Source organism: Phlebotomus papatasi, chromosome 3, assembly GCF_024763615.1.
Source record: "Phlebotomus papatasi isolate M1 chromosome 3, Ppap_2.1, whole genome shotgun sequence".
In the NCBI taxonomy this organism is placed as follows: Eukaryota; Metazoa; Arthropoda; class Insecta; order Diptera; family Psychodidae; genus Phlebotomus; species Phlebotomus papatasi.
In genome coordinates, this window is record NC_077224.1 from 59,660,023 (window position 1) to 59,683,224 (window position 23,202).

General features: G+C 32.8%; 1 protein-coding gene across 6 annotated transcripts in view; it reads left to right on the forward strand.

Annotated features, from left to right (window-relative positions):
• The window catches only part of LOC129807052 (dual specificity tyrosine-phosphorylation-regulated kinase 2), a 58,552-nt gene extending 44,701 nt beyond the window's left edge, over positions 1 to 13,851 (forward strand). For 3 of the 6 annotated variants that reach the window (XM_055856043.1, XM_055856041.1, XM_055856040.1), the window contains 6 exons: positions 6,408 to 6,546; positions 6,614 to 6,785; positions 6,848 to 6,991; positions 10,382 to 10,511; positions 10,576 to 10,871; positions 10,932 to 13,851. In XM_055856043.1, the coding sequence (XP_055712018.1) occupies positions 6,408 to 6,546; positions 6,614 to 6,785; positions 6,848 to 6,991; positions 10,382 to 10,511; positions 10,576 to 10,871; positions 10,932 to 11,137 (1,087 nt within the window). In that variant the 3' untranslated portion in view covers positions 11,138 to 13,851. Of the gene's footprint in view, positions 1 to 6,407; positions 6,547 to 6,613; positions 6,786 to 6,847; positions 6,992 to 10,381; positions 10,512 to 10,575 lie in introns of all 6 variants that reach the window. The other 3 variants (XR_008752224.1, XR_008752223.1, XM_055856039.1) reach the window with 2 other exon arrangements.
• The last annotated feature ends 9,351 nt before the right edge of the window (positions 13,852 to 23,202 follow it).

Below are 23,202 nucleotides of genomic sequence, written 5' to 3' on the forward strand. Positions count from 1 at the left end.
TCACTCACAAATAAATTACAAATGAAATGCGAATTATGAAGAGAATGGGTATCAAACTCGATATCAACAGAATTCAAAGTCAACTTATGACGTATAATAAGACTAACTTCCGCAAATTTGTCAAGCTATAATTTTAGAATGTGCAATATATAACGTCTTTCTTTTTTTCTGGAAAGTTTTTTTTTTGGTATGGTTTTTCCTAATCTTACGACTTATAGTCGGCACGAACTTTTGCGTTTTTCGGATCGAGCTCAAACTTTGTGTAATTGTTTTTATACATAAACGAAAGAGTCTCAGAAGAGTTCATTAAATTCTAGAACTGTTCAGTACATCGACAGATATTACAAGTACAATTAAGCACTTAAAACAAAAAAAAAAGACACAACTTTTAAGCAGAATAACTTAGAGTTTCTGCATGTATTTAACACTTGTGTATGTTACAACTGGACTTTAAACAGTTGGATCGAAAAAGACTTAAATTAACCGGAAACCTACCTAATCATTTAAATTACTACATCATCTACTAAAAAATTAAATATACTTAAACATTTTAAGGCGAACTTTTACGTCATTTACTTTTAACTCAGAATACAAAAAAATTAAATTGTATAAATTGTAATTAATTTATTTATTCTGAAAAAAAGAAAACTTAAAGATTTATAATTCAGAGTTAAAAGTAAAGAGCGTTAATTAAGTTCACTAATTTTTTCAATACTTAAACAAATAAACCTTTAGGGAAAGTGTGCCAAATTCCGGCAAGCTTGCAATTTCGGCCACCTTTTTTGTTCCTCGAATTTCCATGAACTTTTAGATTTTACGTACTCTAGAAATTATACAACGCAAAAGAATAACAAAAAAATGTAGTTTCGACAAATGAGATGACGTGAAAAAATATTGGACGAATTCCCGAAGAGCAAGGAACTATGAGAATGAAGGTGGCCGAAATAGGGCACCAAAGCTATGCCTATATTTTTATTCATTTTAAAATGAATTAAGAATGATGCTAGAGTAAATAAAGACGGTAAACTCTTTACAAGGTTCCAAGCAACACTCTTTCAGAAGAAAGAATAAAAAAAAATCAATTTGTATTTAAAATATTACATTTCAAACTTGAGACTTTGACGCTTGCATGCAACTATGCCGAAATTTGGCACACTTACCCTAAGGACCAACGCTTCATCAATAACCTGGAAAATTCTTTTTCTGACTGCTAAAAGAGAACAAAATTAAACTTCGTAATCAAAAAAATAATATTTATTTTTGGATCACCGGTGATCCTCTTATCCTTAAAGGGTTATAAGGTCTTTATGTACAGTTTTAAAATTAAAGATAACATAAAGAAGTTTGACACTTTTTTTCATTTCAGACTTGTTAATATGAAGCTTGTAGTATTTTAAAATTTGAAAGCTTAAACCAATTTTACATTTAGAACAAAAGATTTACCTCAGAATTGAGAGTGATGTTTTTATAATTCAAAACTCTTTTATATTTCACCGATTTTATTACATTATATTTATGTAGCGTATATATTAGGTTGCTCTCTATGTGAGATGCTACAAAATTCTAAAAAATGCTGCATTCCTTTTAAGATTAAAATACCATACGACTCCAATAGGGTTAACGGGGTTAACGTATTTGGTTCTTATATATCTCCAATATTCTTAAGTTATTAATTGTTGCGGTTACTACTTGATTCGTTAAAAATTGTCTTAACCAGTCTTCAGACTAGAGGTTTAGCCCAGATCTCGAAGGTCTCAAAATTTTAACTTAAACTAACTTATATTTTTCCAAGAAATTGAAATTTGTAAGAAATTAGAGCAGTTAAGCCATATGGCTGTTTTAGGTCTGAAGCCAGTATTAGGTTCATCCTTAATAAAAGTAATTTAAAAGTTTGACATTAAACCTGGAATTTTATATAAATTTTTCACAATGTTTAAAATTTTTAGTAATTACTTCCAGTTACCCAGTTCCATTTACCGTTCGCATAGAAAAATATTTCGTAAAACTGTTTGTTAATGATTGTAAATTGCAATTGAAGACATACGAAATGTTGGTAAATAGTATTACTACTAAAAAATTGTATTTTTTCACAAACTTAAATGATTACTTTGTAAAAATAAAAGAAAGTTGTGTAAAATGCGACTGTCTGTACCTGGCACACGAAGACCTAGTAGAAGATCTAGAAACTGCGAATAAGATACCATAAGTAAGATACCATAAGTAATAATAATAATTTATTTATTCACAAAAATAGGGTCAACCCTTTTACAATTGTGAAAGAAAATAAAGAAAAAAAAGGAAAAAAAATGAGATAAAGAAATTATTAAAAAGAGAAGAAGTTAATAAATTCAGAAGTTTAAATTTAAGTACAAATAAAAAGATAAAAAAAAAGTAAAGAAAAAAAAGTAAAGAAAAATTCCTAAGCTTCTCAGGCTTCAACTTGAAAAAAATTTCGAATGGCAGCTGCAGAAGAGCGCTTGTCATTCGGGACACTATTAAAAAAAGTGACGCCCTTAACGAACAGAGTCCTGTAAAGACATTCACCGTTCACTTTAGGCACCAACAGTCCCCGAACCCTGGCTGAGCCCCCCTAACCAGAAGACTCGACAGGTACTCGGGACATTCAGAAATCAACAGATGAAACAGGAACAGTACAGCTCTCATTTTCAAAAGGGATGTTAAATCACATCCAATGAAAACGTTTCTATATGGAGTGATGTGATCTCGGCGACTTATGCCGCAAATATACCTGACACAATCATTAAAGGAAACCGTCAGGCGACGAATTGTGTCACTATCCGCCGCAAAAAATAGCTCTGCTCCGTAATTAAAAAAAGGAAGAAGAAGCGCTCGCGCGAGGATCAAACGAGTGTTATAGGGCGTGATGTCCCGGAAGCGTCTGAGGGTATACAGAGAATAATTGACCTTTCGGCAAATAGAGATGGCCTGATCAGACCATGAGAGAGTTGCATTGAAGATTATGCCCAGGTTTTTGACCTGATCAGAAAAAGGAATAATTTCACCGTAAAGGTGCAATGGATAAATGGATAAATGGATAATCTTCTGTGTGAATATCAGTCTGATTTTCGTAAGAATCACAGTAGTGTTTCGACATTACTGATGGTCAGTTATGACGTCAGATTATGACAGAGCCATGTTCAGCATACTGGTCCTTCTGTTCTTTTCCAAAGTTTTGACTGTTCACCTGATCTCTTCTTACCTGGTGACTCGATCTCAAGTTGTCAGATCTGGTAACTTGGTCTCATCTCCCCTTGACATTACCCAGGGTGTTCGTCAAGGCTTCATTTTGGGTCCGATCCTATCCTCCCTCTTCACTAATGACCTCCCACAGGTGCTTAAATTTTGTGGCCATTCACTTGTAAGCAGATGATCAACAGATTTACTATTGTGGTGATTCAAGTCACTGCTCTTTCTTATTTGAGGCTGTGAATGATGATCTTGAGAGGATTACCATTTGGGCCTTGAACAATGGCTTGGTTCTCAACCCCAGGCAGAGCCAGACTTTAGTCATTCATACTAGAAGTAAGCACCGTATTACTTTTCCTGTAATTCTCTCCTCGGGTCAAGAATCTAAGAGTCGTATTTAATGGGACACTGACCTGGAGGGTAATTCTGTAACGTTCTGGCAATGCCATATGACATTGGGTTCGAATTTTAGGAGAGCTTTTTCATGGCATTGTCAAAAGTCACATATTTGAGATTTCTGGCGATTCAAATGACAATGAATTTTGTTAAACAAATCAACCAAAACGTACTGTATTTTCATAAAATCATCAAGTAAAGGGATTTCAGTAAAAAATCAATGAATTGCATTTTCGAACTCATTTGATATGACAAAAAAAAAGCTCGAATGGCATTGTCAGGTTTCGAACTCACGCGTGACAATACCACGAAAATTACAGAATTCCCCTACTGGTCAGATCACGTGGCTGAGGTCTGCCGTAAGGTCTTATTTACGTTGAACACTTTGCGACGCCTTCATACTCAGGGAGACTATACTTCTACTATACTCCTAGTTATAGCCTTTATAATCCCAGAATCGGAGCAGAATCGGGTGAACTTCAATTCTTGTTTGTGTTACGCTTTCGGACTCCATTCTCAGTCTGATCTCCTAACTTGAAGTTCGTGTGGTGGACATTATTTCCCGGCTTCTTTGCGCCGCCGGTAGGCTTCGGTACTTTGTGGAGCTTGTAGTTCCTGAATCTTGTGCCAGGTGTTCGTATCCCTGTGTGCCTCGTTCAGTAGGGGAATTCTATAACAGTGTGACAATGCCATATGACCAATTTGAGAAATTTTACGTGGAAAATACGGAAAAATTAATTGAAAATCAAATTCATTACATTTGCTAAGAGCTTCATAGAGATCCTTGCAATGGCTATTCGAAGCTTACTGGCCTCTAATGTTGCCCTGTTCCCAAATTCATAACGAAAATTTCTCATATGACATTGTCATATCGTTACAGAATTCCCCTGCAGGGATTCGCAATTTTCGCAATTCTTTTTTTGTGCAAGGTATCATTCTTTGGAATTCTCTACAGGAATCGGGCAGTATATATTCAACTAGCTAGTGCCTAATACTAAGAGAAACTAAGCGGAATTAGTTAGTTTGAATATGATCTATGTACGTTTACCAAGTGAGTTTCGAATTAATGTTTATTTCGTGAAAATACAAAACAATGCCCTAGTGTTCGAAATTCTGTAAAAACTTGGGAAACCGTCATGGCATTTTCAAAAGAACCGTCAGACTTTTGTGTGAAATAGAAAATACTTATACCCATAAACTTCAATTTTCCAACCGTTTTTTTGCCCTCGTATAATGTCAGCTCACATTAAGAATTTCACAGACTTTAAAAAGGTGCATTACTCGTTTTCGAAACTTCGTCAGGCATAAATGATAAACTTTTACATTTGTCAATAATTTTACAATTGATGAGTAATCAAATTATTATGTAAAAATAAATATTCTTTAGTATCTAGCAACATGCAATGGATTAAACTTTGCAAGTTGTGCTCATAAAATTAATCTTACGGGAAAATTTCTCTCTGATTATGGTGAAGTAAAAAGGATCCTTTATCGGCAATTGACATTTTCCTTTTCGCCAATCCAATAACATTGAAAGATATATTGAGTGAGCTACAATAAAAATTGATGTAACGTGAATGTTGAAGAGATATATCCTTCGTACCTCCGGTATAGTCACATTTTCTTGATTGAGTATCAAATATAACAAGTTGATTAATTTATTTCCATGGCAAAAATGTGTCCCCTCATTTATAGCTTCTTTACATTTGCATTGTTTTTTTCGGCTTTTCTTCCTTCTTTTTTTGTGTTCTTTGAACTTTCTTTGCTGGAGATATTTCGGTTTGGCGCAATTGTCTTTTCCTCTTTGGCGCGTGGAAGTACGAAATTTCTTTTTGGTTGAAAAGCCAAATAAAAAATACCGGAATTATTTATTACAGTTAGTGAATGGAAATAAGAAAAGAAATTTTTTTTTTGCAAAATATCATGTCATTAATTATATTCACTAATGAAGCCAATTTTTTTGCTTATCTCATTTTTTTCTGCTGCTCAGCAAAATGGAAAGAAATAAGATTGTATGACGTATTAAAATAGTCAAATGCTTAAGGTCAATGTCAAGCTTTTTCTTGGTTTTTTTTCCCTCAACATTGGAAGGTATTCTTTTTTGTGAATACAAAAGTAGAACTTTGGTGTTAACTAAAAGGCTTAGCACGCTATAGGCAAAAAAAAAACTGAAGAAAAATTTGATATAAACATTTTCCTGGATATTTCAGGATCGACAAAACTAACTGAAGGCTTGTAAACATATGTTATGTCCTGGGATAGTATCGAAGAATATAAATTTGTTGTGACTGCCATCTCCCCTAATAAGTGTTGTGAATATTTTCTGTGAGGCTATGAGCAGCATTTTTGAATATTTTGGAGTGTGTATAGGAACAAATTTTTTAGGGGAATTGAAAGGGTAAAAGTGTATTTTATGCTCCCCAATGTTATTTCCTTTTTCTGGAAAATTCTCACCCCATAGATATCTGGAATTTTGTGTCTATTTGTCATGTCCTCACAATGCGACATTCCAAATTATTATACGTTAGCATGAGGTAGTTGTTTTCCCCAATGCACAACCATACCAAATAAAATCATAGCTAACAATCGCTCGAGAGAACATAGAACAGAATGAATGATATAATAGTTGCTGAGGTAGAAATGATTAAATTTATAATGAAGGGCAAAGGTCAGAAAATTTTGTAATAGCAAATGATTTCCCAATGAACTTGCAATCTCTTCTTGTGCACTCATTGACCTTTACACCCGGAAAAGCAATCATAAGTTTATTAATTAAATATTTCGATTTTCTCTGAATTTTCCAGCCTAAATTTGTACGAACTGATCAAGAAGAATAACTATCAAGGATTCAGTTTGAGCTTGATAAGAAGATTTTGCAATTCAATAATCAAATGCCTGAGACTCTTGTACCAAGAAAATATTATTCATTGTGATCTCAAACCGGTAAGTTAAATCTTTCGTGTAAGAAGCATAAGAAGTAGTACAAACAATTGCCACAATCCTCCTTCAGGAAAATGTTCTACTGAAGCAACGAGGAAGTAGTTCTATTAAGGTTATTGACTTTGGAAGCTCTTGCTATGCACACCGAAAAGTTTACACCTACATCCAGTCGCGCTTCTACAGATCACCAGAAGTTATCCTGGGTCTGCCATATGGAACACCAATCGACATGTGGAGTCTTGGTGAGTAATTTAGGCTAGCTAAATCAAAAAGTATTCCCTACTGATTAATTCTCAATTCACAGGATGTATTCTAGCAGAACTCTATACGGGATATCCACTGTTTCCCGGAGAAAATGAAGCCGAACAATTGGCATGTATTATGGAAGTGTTAGGTGTACCTCCAGAAGATTTGATTAATCAAGCAACAAGAAAACGCTTGTTTTTCGGTAAGTACAAAACATTAGGAAAATATTCTTAATTTTAGAATAAATAAGACGGTTATGAAAATTTCCCTTGAATTTTGAATAATATTTAGTGTTTAACGTGATAACCGAAAGTAAGAGTCGTACCTTGGTTTTGGTATTTTACATTAATAAATACACCCTGGTCTGGCAGCCCTTATGGGGAAGGGAAGCATTCGGCAGCCTCCACATACACTCAGTACCGGCATTAAGTACTTCGGGATTATGCACCTGACGGAATTATGCACATACAATTATGCAAGTTTACCTGCCATTGGGAGTCAATTTATGAAATCATTTTTGAAATACGCCTGAATGTATACTATTTTTCGACGTGGGAAATTTAAAAAGACTTTCATTCTTTTTCACATTAAAATTATTCTAACCATTTCTTGAAGAACTCTGACCAAAAAGTACTGTTTTTTAATATATTTCTCTTAAATAGTTATTTTTTTTTTTGGTTTGACTACTTTTCCTTCACATGAAATTCGTTCTACCGTCAAATTATTCAAAAGAAAGCCCCTGTATGTATGCAAATTTTGTCGATCCATAATGCCATTTCCCGCGTTTTTTTCGATCCCGAAAATGTGCATAATCCCGGGACTGTGTGTAAATCATAGCATATTTGTTTAAATATATTATCTCCTGGATTATACGGGTATCTTATTTCGAATACTTGGCGTTATTACACTTGCACATTAAAATTTTAATGTGATTCACATTAATTGTCGCTTGTGAGCATCCAAATATGTTATTTGTGTCTTTGAGTCACTTCATATTTGGGGTTTTTCTATTTATTGATAAAGAAGTAGACTTGGCCTGCAAAAATAAGTTTAAATTTACCTAAAGCATAGATATTTTTCACATTAAAAAATTAAAGAGAAAATCGCATTAATTTTTAGCATTAATGCTATAAATCAATTTATATCAAATTTTGCGGGCCAAGTCTACCTTTTTGCCAACAAATAGATCAAATTTTGAAAATAAAATGATTCAAACACACAAATTATACATTTGGACTCTCACCAGCGACAATTAATGTGAATCATATTAAAATTTTAATGTGCAAGTGTGATAACACAGTAAGATGTACGAGATCTACAAGATGACGTGGTCGCCATCTTGATTTGACGTTTCTGTCCGCCATTTTGAATAACTGTCAAAAACTAAAATTGGTCCGATTGGGTTTAAATTTTAGTATGTTGTAGCTGATGTCAAGACCTTTTCAGAACGTTTCTATGTTCCAGTCTACGTCAAGCACTTACCTAGATACAGGAGCTCAAAGTTTAAAATTTGGAAATATTCGTATTTTGGCTATCTTTATTTTCTAATCCTGAATTTTAAAACCTAAACGAATTGCCTCAGTAACCATTAAAAATGGTTGAGGCTTTTATTTTATATATTTATTTAGTCTTACATAATTTAAAAAATAAATGAAAAGTGCATTTATTTATTTGTTTTTTATTTTTCATCTTTGCAAAAACAGTTTTTTAGATACTCAAATAATATGCTGATATAAACTAATATATTACTTTCCTTTTTGTTTGTATGGTAGATCTCATTGCATAACGATATAGCGCGGTTTTTTTGTGGTGGTTTCGATAAAAGAAGCTCCTCGTAGTTCTGTATTCATAAAAGTGTTAAAATTTTGAACTTGGAGCCCCTGTATCCACACAATCGCTTGACCAAGGTCTGATTTTATATATGTTCTGAAAAGGCCTTGACATCAGCTAGAACATACTAAAATTTCAGCTCAATCGGATGAGATTTTTATTTTGACAATTATTTAAAATGGCGGACAGAAACGTCAAATCAAGATGGCGACCATACCATCTTGTAGATCTCGGTCATTTTATCTTAAGTTCACAAAAAACTAGATAATTTTTAGACACATACTTCTAATAAAGCTTTAGAAGGACCATTATATGCAATTTTATAACATAAATCATGCGAAATATGTTAATCTTTTATTGGAATAGTACCATTAGTTTTCTCATACGGCAATGGTATTTTATGTCGTTTATTGTATGATAGATTCTAAATTGGAGAAAATCGACAATTTTTTAAATTTAAGTATTAAATTACGGATTATTTAAATGCAATTCTTTATGTACATAATTATTAATCAAAAATGAATGTTGTTACCGTCGTCGTCTTAGCATTGCTTTCAACTTTTAGAATAAATCAATGGGAAAACATTTCATTAGTGTGTTTTGCAACCAAGCGAATACTAGCCTGTCTGATGTCATCTGGGATTAACCAGGTTTTTTAGAAACTACTAGCCAAGTTATAAGACAAAGGTAAACAAGAACCGTTTGAAACCAAACAAACGTCAAATGAAAAATTGTACGTCAATGGTCAAAGCGCTGCCTTGCCAAAGTTATTTTGACATTTAAACTGTGTCAAACTGTTCTTGCTCACTCCTGCTATAAGGTTTCTCGGATTCGAACAAACAATGAGTCAGCGCCAAATCAAAAGCGCTCAGAATCAGTTAATAACATTAAATCAATTAAGAAATATCAAAATCAGAAGCCCATCAAGCCCAATAAAAAGTGAAGCTATTTTTCACTTTTTCTTATAAAAATTTTGCAGTCATTGCACTGCAACTTAAACACATTTGCTCGTAGTTCTTGTATTATTTCGGCGAACATTATGAAATATGTATTTTTAGATAGCTTTTAATGTACGATTTCGAAATATATCAGACTGCTAAGACAATTCTCTTTAAGAAAAAACTTGCCAATAGTCTTCAGTGCCTCTATGCAAAAACGTATGGAAAAATGAAATGTCGAGAGGCCCCTGATCAAAATCTCTTAACTGCTTTGGGGTGCATTAGATGACCAAGTTAAGGTGACAACTATTTTCATTAAGCCTTCGTTTCTGATGAAAAAACTACGATTTATGTATTGAAATATGTACAAGTGAAGGGTTTATTGTTGAGACGTTAAAGTGTTTCTGTTATTTAAATTAGAAAATTATTTTAAAAAATAGTTTACTTTAACAAATAACTAGTGTACATGGGATTTGAATAATGAATTGTGTCAAATATTGGAGGAAAAATACAAAAAGATACAAAATTCTGATCTTAAGGAATATAAAATACGATTAGCTGAGACATGCTCCTTTTGATGGCAATTAACGTACCATGTACGTTAATTGCCTTCACTCCCAGAAATGAATAATTGTTACATCCTCTGGGTAACTATAGTTTAGGTATACAAATTACAATTATAAATGGGATTAACTTTATCAAGATTTTTTAAAGAAATCTGGTGTGTGTCTCGGCTGTATTATATTCTAATTGTAACGATTAATGTGTCTTAGCTTTTTTGTAGTAGTAAAAATTGTGAGATTGAATTATTTAAATGATTTCAGATTCACGTGGAAGCCCACGAAGTGTCATCAACTCCAAGGGAAGGAAGAGGAAGCCTGGAACCAAGACCCTTGCTTCTGCTCTTCGCTGTAGTGATAGTTTGTTCATAGATTTTGTCAGCAGATGCCTAGAGTAAGTTTTATAGTATATTTTTCTTTCTGATTTATTGCTATAACTTTCACTATTATCTGCTAAGGTGGGACTATACAAAGAGAATGACTCCTGAGGAGGCAGCGAAGCATGAATGGCTGCAACCGAGTGGATCATCCTCCTACAATCACTCCAAGGCGATGAATCGTGAAGCACAGCAGCAGTCTCAGGAAGTTGATACATCTGTGAGTGATAATCAACCGACTGCAGTCGTAGCACAGACCTTTCAGCAGCCAAAGTACCAGAGAACTCTACCCCAGACTCCCAATAATACAACGTTGCCAGAGATTAAGACGCCATCAATGAAGGGCGCCCTAAAGACACAACGAGAGAGATTCAAAGGTAGGGAATTGCTACGATGTGTCCTGCTGAATCCACCTAATGCTGGGGATTCTTCCGCAGGGCTCACATCGTCCACGACTGATCTCGATAGTGTCGCATCAGCAGCTCAGGCCCATGGTCAGGCACATGGTCCTGCGTATTCCCTGCATCGACTCTACAATTCACGCAAATCCACAACTAATGCCACCCAGAGCAGTGCCAAGTACAGCGGGATGTCGCATTCGCAGAGTACGGGCGACGTTACTGCTATGTTTGGGAGAGCTTGACCAGGTTATGGGCCGACTCTGGCCAGGACCAAGATTGACAGTGGACGTAAGCTAGTCAGTATCGTGGACAATCGCGAAGAGTGGTAACACTAGGAGGCTTTACCGAGTGTAAAGTGAAACTTCTGATCATCAATGTGTGATATCTCTCACAGTTTTTTTCTCATCTTGCTGTTGATTTAACTTTTTGCTTATTTTCCTCATCACCTGAAATTCACTCTAGCCTAGAGCAAGTGACTCTATGGCGGTGCTCTAGCTAGGGATTCACAAAATGGGTTTTGTATCAGGGATTGAAGTACATTGATCAAGCGAGTTATGTAGACGCGCCTTCTGGCTAGATTCTTATCTATTTGAATCGCTAATCTAGGATAATCAATCCCTAATATTAGTCTCCGTTTCAGGCGTGATATTTGCAATATTTTCAAAAACATAATTTTTTTTAGAGATTTCGTAAGTGCCCCAAAAATTCTTTGTTAAAGAGACACTGTTCTCAAATTTTCGTCACTTACAGTAAAGTTGTAATATTAACCTTCAAAACAAGCTTCATAAATAATTTTAGATCACGCCCCCAGAATAATTACTGACTATTGAAATTTCCTACAGTGTTGAAAGAGCTCCTTCCACGAAAAAATAAGCCACGCCTTTTGCAAATTAAGTCAAAGAGAGAATTTTTCTTTTTACATGGAGATTTTGAATGGCTTCAAGGGATACTGAATAAGGGTATCAAAGTTCTGGATGAAGAAAATTCATGAAAGTGCTTGTGATTTTGGTAGAGACATTACATCATCAATTTATTAGCTCCTCCTACTAATTTTAAAATAACTAAAAGAAATGCAGTAAAGGGAAAATATAAATTTCATGTTATTTTTTGCACAAGAGCACCAACTTTTATTAAAGTTTCTACTTCAGGTATTCCTGTTTAATTCTTGTTTGATTTATTGTAACTTCATATCACAAGATCCTCTACAGCAAAATACTAGTGATTTGCTTACATATTTCAGTAAAGAAAATAATAAGCCACTCCCATTGTGAGCCATTTATTAAGAAAATTGTTGTTTCAATTTTTGAGATCTTTTTTTTACAAATTAGAGCTTCCAGAAATCCTTTTGAATAGCCAATAAAATTTAGAAATTACAGAGAGGACAAATATATAAAACACACGAGTCCAAATGGGCGTGGCTTTGCATAAAATAAATATTTACCATATTTAAAAAGAAATATTTTTTATGTATATATGATGAATTATCATTCATTCTTTTAATCTCGCCCATGTCGGTTCTATTTTTATTAAAAATAATATGCTGAAAAATTGTACTAGGCGTGGCTTATTTTTTCGTGGATGATTCCTTTTATATATCTGTTCAAATATAAATTGGTATACGTTTCTCGGAAAGGTTTCTATGTTTTAATTTTCCTTTATGCCCAAGACACAATGACTTTTGTTTAGTAAACATGTTTTTTGACATTTCAATGAGAGTGAGTAAGATCTAGATCTAGTCATCTCGCTCATTCGCTTGGGAAATTTTGAAAACGTGTTTATAAACAAAAGTTATTGTGCGCTGATCATAAATGACTAATGACCAGCGCACAATAGCTTTTGTTTATAAACATGCTTTCAAAATTCTCTGTGAGAGTGAGCGAGATGACTAGATCTCATTTACTCTCATTTAAATGTCAAGAACATGTTTACAAAACAGAAATTATTGTTCGTTGGGCATAACGCACAATAACTTTTGTTTTGTAAAAATGTTTTTAACATTTCAATTAGAGTGAATGAAACAGAGATCTAGTCATCTTGCTCTCTCTCATATGACACTTTAAAAACATGTTTACAAACAAAATTTATTGTACGTTGGGCATAAATGAGATCTAGGTCTTGTCATCTCGCTCACTCTCATAGGAAATTTTGAAAACATATTTACAAACAAAAGTTATTGTGCGCTGAGCATTATTAAATATTTCAAAAATTGAAAAAAAATCAAATTGTTGTACAGTACCTAAAGGAGGCGTGACTTAAAATTATTCATATCAAGAATTGTATTTAGAGGTTAATATCTATCTTCCTGTTTTAAACAAAATTTAAAAAAAAAATCTGCAAAGCAGAAAAGCCCATAAACTATTTTTGCTTTATTTATTTCTGAGGAAAATAAAACAAAACCCTTCTGTAAGCCCCTTAAAAGTTCACAAAAAATTGACGTAATTTTTTTTTGCTCGGGTGGACTACATAAATTAATATTATGTACAGTATATTATGTATTATAGTTCAACCATTACCCGATGGTCTTAAAAAAAAAAATAGAATAATATAAATATTGTAGGATAGTGCAAATATAGATATTTTGAGTTATTGAAATGTATAAATGTGTTTCATCGTGATGTTTAATATTTAAGTATCTAAGTTTTTGTTGTGAAAGTTCTTTGGTTTTTTTTTAAATTAAAATGAAAGACTACTGCTTAATTTACCCTGCCACTAAAGATTAGACGTTCTAGCTTGCGTTATTAGATTGTTTATTATGACAGAAAAAAAACTTAGATCCTTAACTTTGCAAGAACATCACAAGAAATACGTTTTAATAATAAAAAAAACCTACTGTTGGAAAATAAAGGTAAGAAAGAGATTTCTAAATCAATACAGATACAACTCGAAATCAAGCATACAGATATACACGTAAAATACAAAACAATGCAACTAGTGGAATTAACAAAAAAAAAAGAAATTAGAATCAGAGAAAAAGTTTTCAGGAATTGTTTTATTCTCAAAGACTTTCTCATTTATACAAAAAAAAAAATATGATACACAATGTAGAGTAATTTTCTGTGGTGCCCCTCAATCTCTGCTGTCAAAGTAAATTTTATATTAACTTTGGTAAAAAAAATGGGAAAAGAACCACGTAGAATTGAGCAGAAAATAAGAAAGTTAAAAAAAAATCTATTGAATAACTATCAAACTGTGATATTTAATGAAACCTCTCGGATATACAATTCTCTTTAAAAATCATTTTATTTCCTCATTTTCTTTTGCCTTTCTTAGTAATCTTTTTATGTGTAGTCTTTTTCTCTCATTTTGGCATCGTTACAGTTTGCTGTTTAATTCCATATTTTGCGGAAATTGTGGCAAAGCCTTTTATTAAGCTCCGCCTAACGAAGAAATTTAGGCCACGCCCCTACTGCAGTTATATACAATTGAAGTAACTATATATGAATTGTCAAGGTTTAATGTGGTAATTTATAAAACTGAATGAGAAAATCTGAACCTCTGTTTTATTTTAGGGTGAATCAAAAAGGTTTATCCCAGTAAAAATTCAAACCGCGCCCCTAACTTTAATTTTATTAAGACCATAATACTGAGATTATCAAATAATGTGATCCGAAAATGATTCAGAATTTCTTTCAATCAGGCTCATAAGTTGATGATAAATACCGGACTAATAGCTAATAAAATAAGTGAATTTAGCTTCCGAAGTTAGCGAGGTTTAGCCAATGGAATTTTAGTTCGTGTTAAATCGCCAGGAGATGAAGATTCAGGCTAGGAAGAGCGCTGAAAGTTCTGGGTGAATCTCTAGTGACCAAGGCACACATCCCCGCATGTTGTTTTGGGCTATAACCCTAATTTCCCCTATCAGTTCAAACAATTTGTAATTAAGAAAATGCTTCCTGTGCTATCACATTACGATTTTCACAATTTAATTTTAAATTCAATTGAGCCAATTGAGCATTATAAGATTTCTAAAATTTACTTGAAAATTCTCATAGCCAGGACACATTTTGCAAGAAATTTGCTCAATTTTAAATAGTGCCGCGAAATTTTTGATTGTGAATGACTACGGCAAATGTGTGATAGTCTTTAAAATTTCTTATAATTCACTTATCTGTTATGCAGAAAAAATCCCCAAAGCCAGAAGAAAGGGTTGCAGGCAAGGGGATCATGAAGAGATTCTCATACAGTCTTTTTAAAAATCTGTATGAAGATGAAGTCAAAGTGGGAAATTCGGTCTAATTTTTTGTTCTTCAATTTGACTTTATTTTGCCAACGTTTCGATCCTGGATGGGATCTTCTTCAGGGCCTATTACATACAAATTCAATCCTTTACTAAATAATTCTTTGGACAATTTTTAAACAATTTCTTTGGGACTTTAACTCACATCAAAGTGCTTAGGAGAACAACCGTCAGGGAAAATACACAAAAATGCACTACTTTTTACTCTTCCAGAGAGCTTTGACGATGGTTCTCCTAAGCACTTTGATGTGAGTTAAGGTCCCAAAGAAATTGTTAAAAAATCGTCCAAAGAATTATTTAGTAAAAGATTGAATTTGTAGGCCCTGAAGAAGATCCCATTCAGGATCGAAACGTTGGCAAAATAAAGTCAAATTGAAGAACAAAAAATTAGACCGAATTTCCCACTTTGACTTCAGCTTGTATACGGTCGAAATATAGCACTAGGTCTGTATGAAGACATCCCATCTGTGATTTCTTGACACAACAATTTCATTCGAATGGCTTTGGAGGAACTCAGCAAATTACTCCCGATAATGAAGCTTCACTCGCGTACAAGTTTATCACTAATCTCTGTACTTATTTTATTTTTTTGGCCACAAATAATAATTACGAATGAATAAATTTATTAAGAACAATTTGGTACAAAAGGCTACTTGTTTAATTGCAATAAAAATTGAAATTAATGAGCAATTTTAACATTTTAATTTGCTGAATTCAAATTTAATTGAGCAACCACATTTATGCTATTTTAGCATGTTTAAACATGTTTTGGCGGGCCAAGTATTAATTTATATCAATAAATAAGTGGCAATCTATCAATTCAAATGATTTTTAATGCAAAATAACGCATAGAAACAATTCATCTGAAAATTAAATTGAATTCACAAATTGAAAAAAGTCGTAGTGTGATAGCACGGTTAGACCGCGTGAAATGGATGTTAAATTGGTGAAAATGTAACTAAGTTGTAAAATCATACCAACTTATTAGTAAAAAACAGTTGGTTTCCTGTGGTTGGGTTCCCAGTTGATTTCAAGCAGGGGCCTCTCGAGATTTCATTTTTCCATACGTTTTTGCATACACTGAGGAAAAAAGAGCGTGCGATTAACTTTTTTTCCACGTAACTTTAACACTTTTTAGGTGTAAAAATATATCAACATTTTTTAATGTTAATTTTACACCATTTTAAGTGTAAAATTAACATGAAAAAGGGTAACTTTAACCCATAATACACCTAAAAAGCATAATATTTACACCGATTTCGGATCAACAAGAGCATAATATAACAATCATTAGCACCCGCCTTGGGATGGTAGGGGTCGGGCGTGTCAAAAAAATAAAGGATTTGGCTTGGTGAGATACAGCCGTTGACAGGATTGACATGTGTCGAATAGGCCGTACGCTCTACAATTGGGAAACAAAAACCTTTATATCAAGTTTCTATTGCAAGAAATGCAGCATCTTTTTTTTATTTGATACGGCGAAAACCAGCTTTTAATAAATTGTCTATCAACAATTGTTTTTCTTCAATGAAAATCAGTCACAAAAATAGGCCACGCCCCTTTATTAAGGTCATTCATTCGCAGAACAAATTTTATATCAAGTAGACAACAGAAAGTCAGTCTGAGCTTTCAGAGTTAGAAAAATAGACCGTATTTAGGGTAAATTTGTCATAAGGCAAGGTGGGGCAGTTTCACACAAGCACAACTTTCGTAACTATTTTTTTTTAGGACGAAATATATTTATTTAGGAATATTTCAGATAGTCAATACTTAAGAGACACTAACGGAATAGAGTTTTTTTTTAATATTGTTCATATTCTTTAGCAAATAAATTCTGAAAAAAAAACGATCAGTGGAACTGTCCTACTCTCCCTTACCCAAAATAGGTTTAAGACTTTTTTTTGGAAATTCTTTCTGTGACTAAATTGTCAAAAATCGGTATAAATTCGTCTTATTCATGGCGATCTTTTACTTTCTCTATCAAGAAAAATCACAGATTTTTTTTAGTATTTTTACTATTTAGTATAATCTCAATTATTAGAAATTATCGTTACTCTATGAGTCTCGAAGAACAGGACTAAATTCGTCTGGCCTATTTGAAAAAAAAAAGTAAAATTATGACATAGTAAAAACTTGTCTTGGGAATATACTGGGGGGGGGTCATTGAAAATCGGAAATCGATATCTCTTTACCATTACCGAATATTACTATTACCATTTGGCTGCATACGTCCGTGATAGACAAAATAATATACCATGGTTGTACGGTCAGGCATTTATCAGAAGAATATAATTTTCCCCTTAAATAATTAACAATAACAGGCTTAAGAAAAATATTTAAAAACTTAAAAATAAGCCACGCCTATCTATATTTGTATTTTACTAATAATTAAAAAATAAAATATCAATTAGGTAATTTTTGTATTAAGCTAAAAGCAAACCTGCTTGTAGTATTCTTTTCTTTGGAGTTCAATCACTCCATGATAGAACACCAAAGACTCCATGACTTCTGATCATTCGTGATCAGTCTCTAATATCGCGCTGATCGCGCAATCAGTCTCTACGATCGCACTGACAATCGCGAGTTTTTAAGAGGATTTTCTATAAATGTTTTCGGATTGTTTGCAAAAATTCACTTTTGGTTAGTGGGCGTGGTTATGGAGTAATTATGACATCGACAAATCATTTTTTTTTTAAAATTATTAACCCTTTGGTCGATGAAATTCAAATAGCGAAACCCCAAATATAAATTCTATAAGCTGTTTAACTTTTTAAAAAATCTTAAAACAATTGTTTAAGCCTTGGGATTTTTAAACCCCGCCCATGAATGCAATTAAGAATTAAATTTTGGTTTAGATTTCAGATGATAATTACAGAAATTACACTCTTTTTGACAAAGATTTAGGTTTAAGTAGTCAAAATTCTCAAAGGGGCGTGGCTTAAAATTGTCTCAGACTGAGCTTAAGTCAGAAAATCAAAACTACCTTACTGCAAAATTGGAATTAAACCGTAAACTGTGCATATCCAGTGTTCATTTCATGATATTTTACTGAGAACGTCTGTCTAACCCAAACACTCAATAAATTTAGTGTTAATAATTGAGAAAATAAAACAACTCAAGTGATTATCTTCCTCTTGTTGAACCAAAATGTTCTTTTTCTCCAGAAAAATGTAAATTGAAAGGAATCACCAAAAAAAACAACAAAAGTATTTAAAGGAATTAAAACTTTTTAGGTAATATATCAACAATTTCAAAAGAAACAAGCCTGAAAATCTATTAAAAAAAAAACTAACTTAAAAGAAATGTTTAAAAATTACTTACATGAATATAATGTATAATATTTCATCGCATATTAGATTCTGTATATTCTTTAGGAAATTATTTAAAGCTCGTATCTGATTGATAAAATAAATAAAAGATTTAACAAAAAATGCAAAAAAATAGTTTTGTATTTTTCCTTCAATCCTAATAGTACTGTGAGAATTGTTCTTTCTTCATTGCAATAGAAGAAAAATGTCTCCAGCAACGGGAAATGAAAAAAAATGTATTAAAATGCTGAAGTATAACAGAAGACCGGACACTGAATTAATTATAATGAATATTTAATCATTTTTAGCTCAACAATTTCAATTTGCAAAAATATGTAAAACGACTTATTATAATGTAAAAGTCAGAGGTCAATGTATTCAAATTGAAATGTGGCCGAAAATAGGCATGTGAAAGAAAAATAAAAAAAAAATGTTATCAGTCTGTTCCAATGTGTTTTATGTGTGATTGTATGTACTGTACATATGTACACAAACTTTTATGTAAAAAAAAATCAAGAAAAAAGCATAAAATAAATAGACCTAAATAAAAAGAAGCAAAATTTAAATACAATTGCATTGAATAATGTAATATTGTTATAGGAAAAAAAATGTTGACAAGAAAACAATCTCAAATTCAAGACCATATTAAAATAATTAAAGAATTTTAATTGACGATATCTTGGTTGGCATGAAGCCTTTTTACACTGAAGGCAATATAAAATCTAACTAAGACACATTGTAAAAGAAGATGGTAAAATTGAAACTTGTACTCAGAGAAGATATCTTTGCTGAAAAGATATCAAAAGTATTGAATAAAAAAGGCAGTTTAGCATGACTCAATTTTGTCTATCTCTATAAAATGCATCCACTTTCGTTTCTCATCAGAAGCCTAAAAGAAATCATTAAAGAGACACTTCAGCACTTCCTATAGCATTTAAATGTTATTCGCTGTTTTTTAGAGAGAAAATAATTTTTTTTCCCATAGATCCAATTTATTGAATAATTTTGGGTAGTCCTCACGAAAGGTGAGCCAAGCAAAAAAAAAAGAAAAGCTGATAAAAGTAGAGAATTAAAATCAGTAATTTAAATTTTTGTTAGAGATCTGCTGATTATGCCATCGTCCAGTAACTCACCATCTTGCCTATATTGGTGAAAGTGTGGCATAGTTGGAGAAGAGACTCTCCAAAAGAGTGGCACTTTTTTCCGCATCACCATCGTCTTCTAATGTCCATTTGATGTGAAATGGCATGTGTACATTTTCAATAAGCTCACTTATGGACACTCGCACCTATCCATTCAGCCTGCCATCGCGTCTTGTGCACAAAGTTTATGAATCTGATGCCACTTCAAAAGCTCCCCTGCGCTCCTCAGTCAGATGAAATTGATAAATATGCACTTTTGCAACAGGTAAAAACTAGACACTCATACGCAATCTATGGCTAATGCTATATTCTTCCTTCTGAAATTAATAAGACAAAAAAAACCACTTTACTTGTAGAGACTTACAAATGTAGGTATATACTCTTGTAAATTTATCATGGAAGCTGGGTTGATCGTGAGTTGTGTGATGACAAAAATTCTGCCAACAGCAGTGAATGCCACAGAAAAGAAAGAAATTTGGAACAACGATGCACCGTGAGTGAATCAACCAATAAATTTTCGCTTGGTCACACGAGACAAGTGAAAAAGCCTGTTCTGCTGATGAAAGTCTTTTTCGCTTATTCAAGAGGAGTGAATCTCTATATATTTGCGGTGATTTTGTACAAAAGAAGCAGCCTTTCTACAAAGGGGTATGTATCTCGTGTTATTTCAGAATGTTCAGTTTTTCTCTTTTGCAAAAAAGGGGTGGCAAAGCGTTCCATATTTTGCGAAATGTTCGAGCTTATAAATTACTTATATGATACTTCAAAAGCGGAGGCAGCCAAAATCCCGAAAGCTAAAATCCCAAACGCCAATATCCCGAACGCCAAAATCCTGAAAGCCAAAATCCCGAAAGGGTCAAAATCCCGAAAGTCAAAATCCCGAACGCCAAAATCCCAAAAGCCAAAATCCCGAAAGGGCTAAAATTCCGAAAGCCAAAATCCCGAACGCCAAAATCACGTACGCCATAATTCCGAACGCCAAAATTCCGAACGCCAAAATCCCGAAAGGGCCAAAATCCCGAAAGGGCCAAAATCCCGAAAGCCAAAATCCAGAACGCCAAAATTTCGACAGGGCCAAAATCCCGAACGCCAAAATCCTGACAGGGCTAAAATAATATCGAACGTTCAAAATCCTGAAAGGGATGAAATTACAGTGGGACCTCGATAGAGTCAACTAATTATTTCCGGGCCTGTTGACTCCATTGAATTCGATGACTTTATCGGAGTCCGAAAAAATCCATTAAAATGTGAAATTTTGATATAAAAGGGGTATTATTTTATGTTTGTACAAGATAATCGATAAATCTAACACTATAGTAGAATATGTTATTTGATTAAACCATTAATTCTGCACTCTCTGGTCCAAAAAAAGTCGCATGCTTGGGCAAAAGTTGCAGATTAAGAAATGATTTTACAGAACGTTTTATTATTAGTAAGTATCTTAAGTGAAAATTACTATACATGTGATAATGTTGAGATTCATCCACGATGTTAGATATTTAATTGTTGAAAATTATGATGCAATTAACGTTATTAATTAGAATTTATTTTAAACTTTTATTGTATGAAAGAAGAGATTGATAGTTGTTCTTTTCGTTATGACATAATTATGGCTCTAAATTTAACAAAAAGAGCAATAAAACCAATTTTTCTCATTTTCTTCTTGTTCTGAAAAATGGGCGCTAAATGGTTAGAGATATCTACTTGGAGTCTTCAGATGACCTCCTTATAAGTCAACCTTGAAATTATTATTATGCTCCTCATTTCCTCCCTACCCCTCCCTTTCACCACCAAAATCGTTCTTTTTTTTATTATTACAAGAAAACACGTAATACGGGATCATAGGGCTTAATAAAAAAAAAATCTTAAGCCAAGAGAGAAAATGCAAGAGAACTTTGAATTGGTCAAAACTCTTAAAATCACGAATAGAATATTATTTTGTCGAAAATTGATTACACGGGTTATATACGAATTTTATCCAAATGTTGTTTTTCTTGTGTTAAAAACGTTACATTGATACACCAAAACACTGAATTCAATTTCGAAAAGTCATACAATACTATTAGTTCATTAAATGGAAAAGTTGACTCTATCGGAGTCAATTTGGGTCCAAGTTGACTCTATCGGAGTCCGTAGAGTAAAAAAAAATAGGTGTTGACTCTATTGGAGATTGACTCTATCGAGGTCCCACTGTATATGGAGGATAATATGTAGAATAATTTCCCAAGACTCATAAAATTTCCCTTTGCCTCCAGCATGCCCAGGTGAAATCCTGGAAATAGCTATGACAGACACTTTTAAGAATTCGGGTTTTTGACCGGGACCCCTTCAAAAGTACTTTCGTATCATTCACCGTTTACTAACTGATTTAAATCGATTCATAAATCACTTTAAAGATCGCCTAAAATAGCTTAGGTAAGCCATTATGATAATCATAAATTTTCTATAAAAAATAGGTATTGATTCATAACCAGTTCATTACCTATTGAAACAGGAACCTATTGAAAGATTTAATTTTTTACTGACCATAATTAGATATTTTACTGCTCATTTTTAATTATTTACTGCCCATTTAGAATTTTGTACTGCTCGTTTGTTTTTTGCCATTTTTTACTGAATAAAACATGACTTTTCCTCACCATATTTTTGTATTCAAATTTTTAAATTCTTCTTCGCATTTAAAGAAAGACAGTAGAATAAAAGAAGCTATCATAAAAAAATAATAAAGAAAGATGGGACAATTTCATGCACCTCTATTTTTTTATTTATTTAGTTCCACAAAATATGTATTAATCATCTGATAATATATGGCAGTATTTAAAAATTCATGATTTATCTAAAATCAAAAATTGTTTTCTGAAGTGATCGTTCATGAAATATTTTTACAGTTACTTAGAAATTCTCTTCAGTAGTTTATAACAAAATTTCAAAACTCCATATTATTTATAATATTTAAATTCATATCTTATTTATAATATTTGAATATTAAAATTATTGATTTTGTTATTTCAATGATTACTGAAGATAATTAGCAAAACAAGGTAATTCACTTTCTTTGAATATATAATTTAATGTTTTTCAGACATTTAACAAATAAATATTAATAAAGAGCAAATTAAATCCATATTACTCCAAGTGCCGATGATCATGAAGGTCGTTTATAGCTAAAATCATAACTTTCATGACATTCACTGGAGTTCATGAGTCGTGGAACATTTGATATAACAGAGATAGTCAAGCAATTTAACTCTATCTCCATATGGTAGTTCAAGTAGTTCATTTCAAGGGGTTACACTAAGTTAGGATATAGAAGAGCACTTATTTTCGTGGTATACGGGAGAGCGCGCTACCTTCGGACGATTTATGCTTCGCACAAATAATTTTTTCAATGTGTTATAGAGGAATGTAGGCATGGTTCGCACAGAGTGAACCTTCAAACGATGTGATTTTTTTCTTTGTTTTCAAAGAGCTGACTTACTATTTCTCATATCGTCTCATAAGCTTGATAATTATCTATCTTATGGCTAAGAAATGATGAACTAGCTCTTTGTAAACAAAGAGAAAATTTTTGTTGTTTGAAGGTTCACTCTGTGCGAACCATGCCAACATTCCCCTAAATG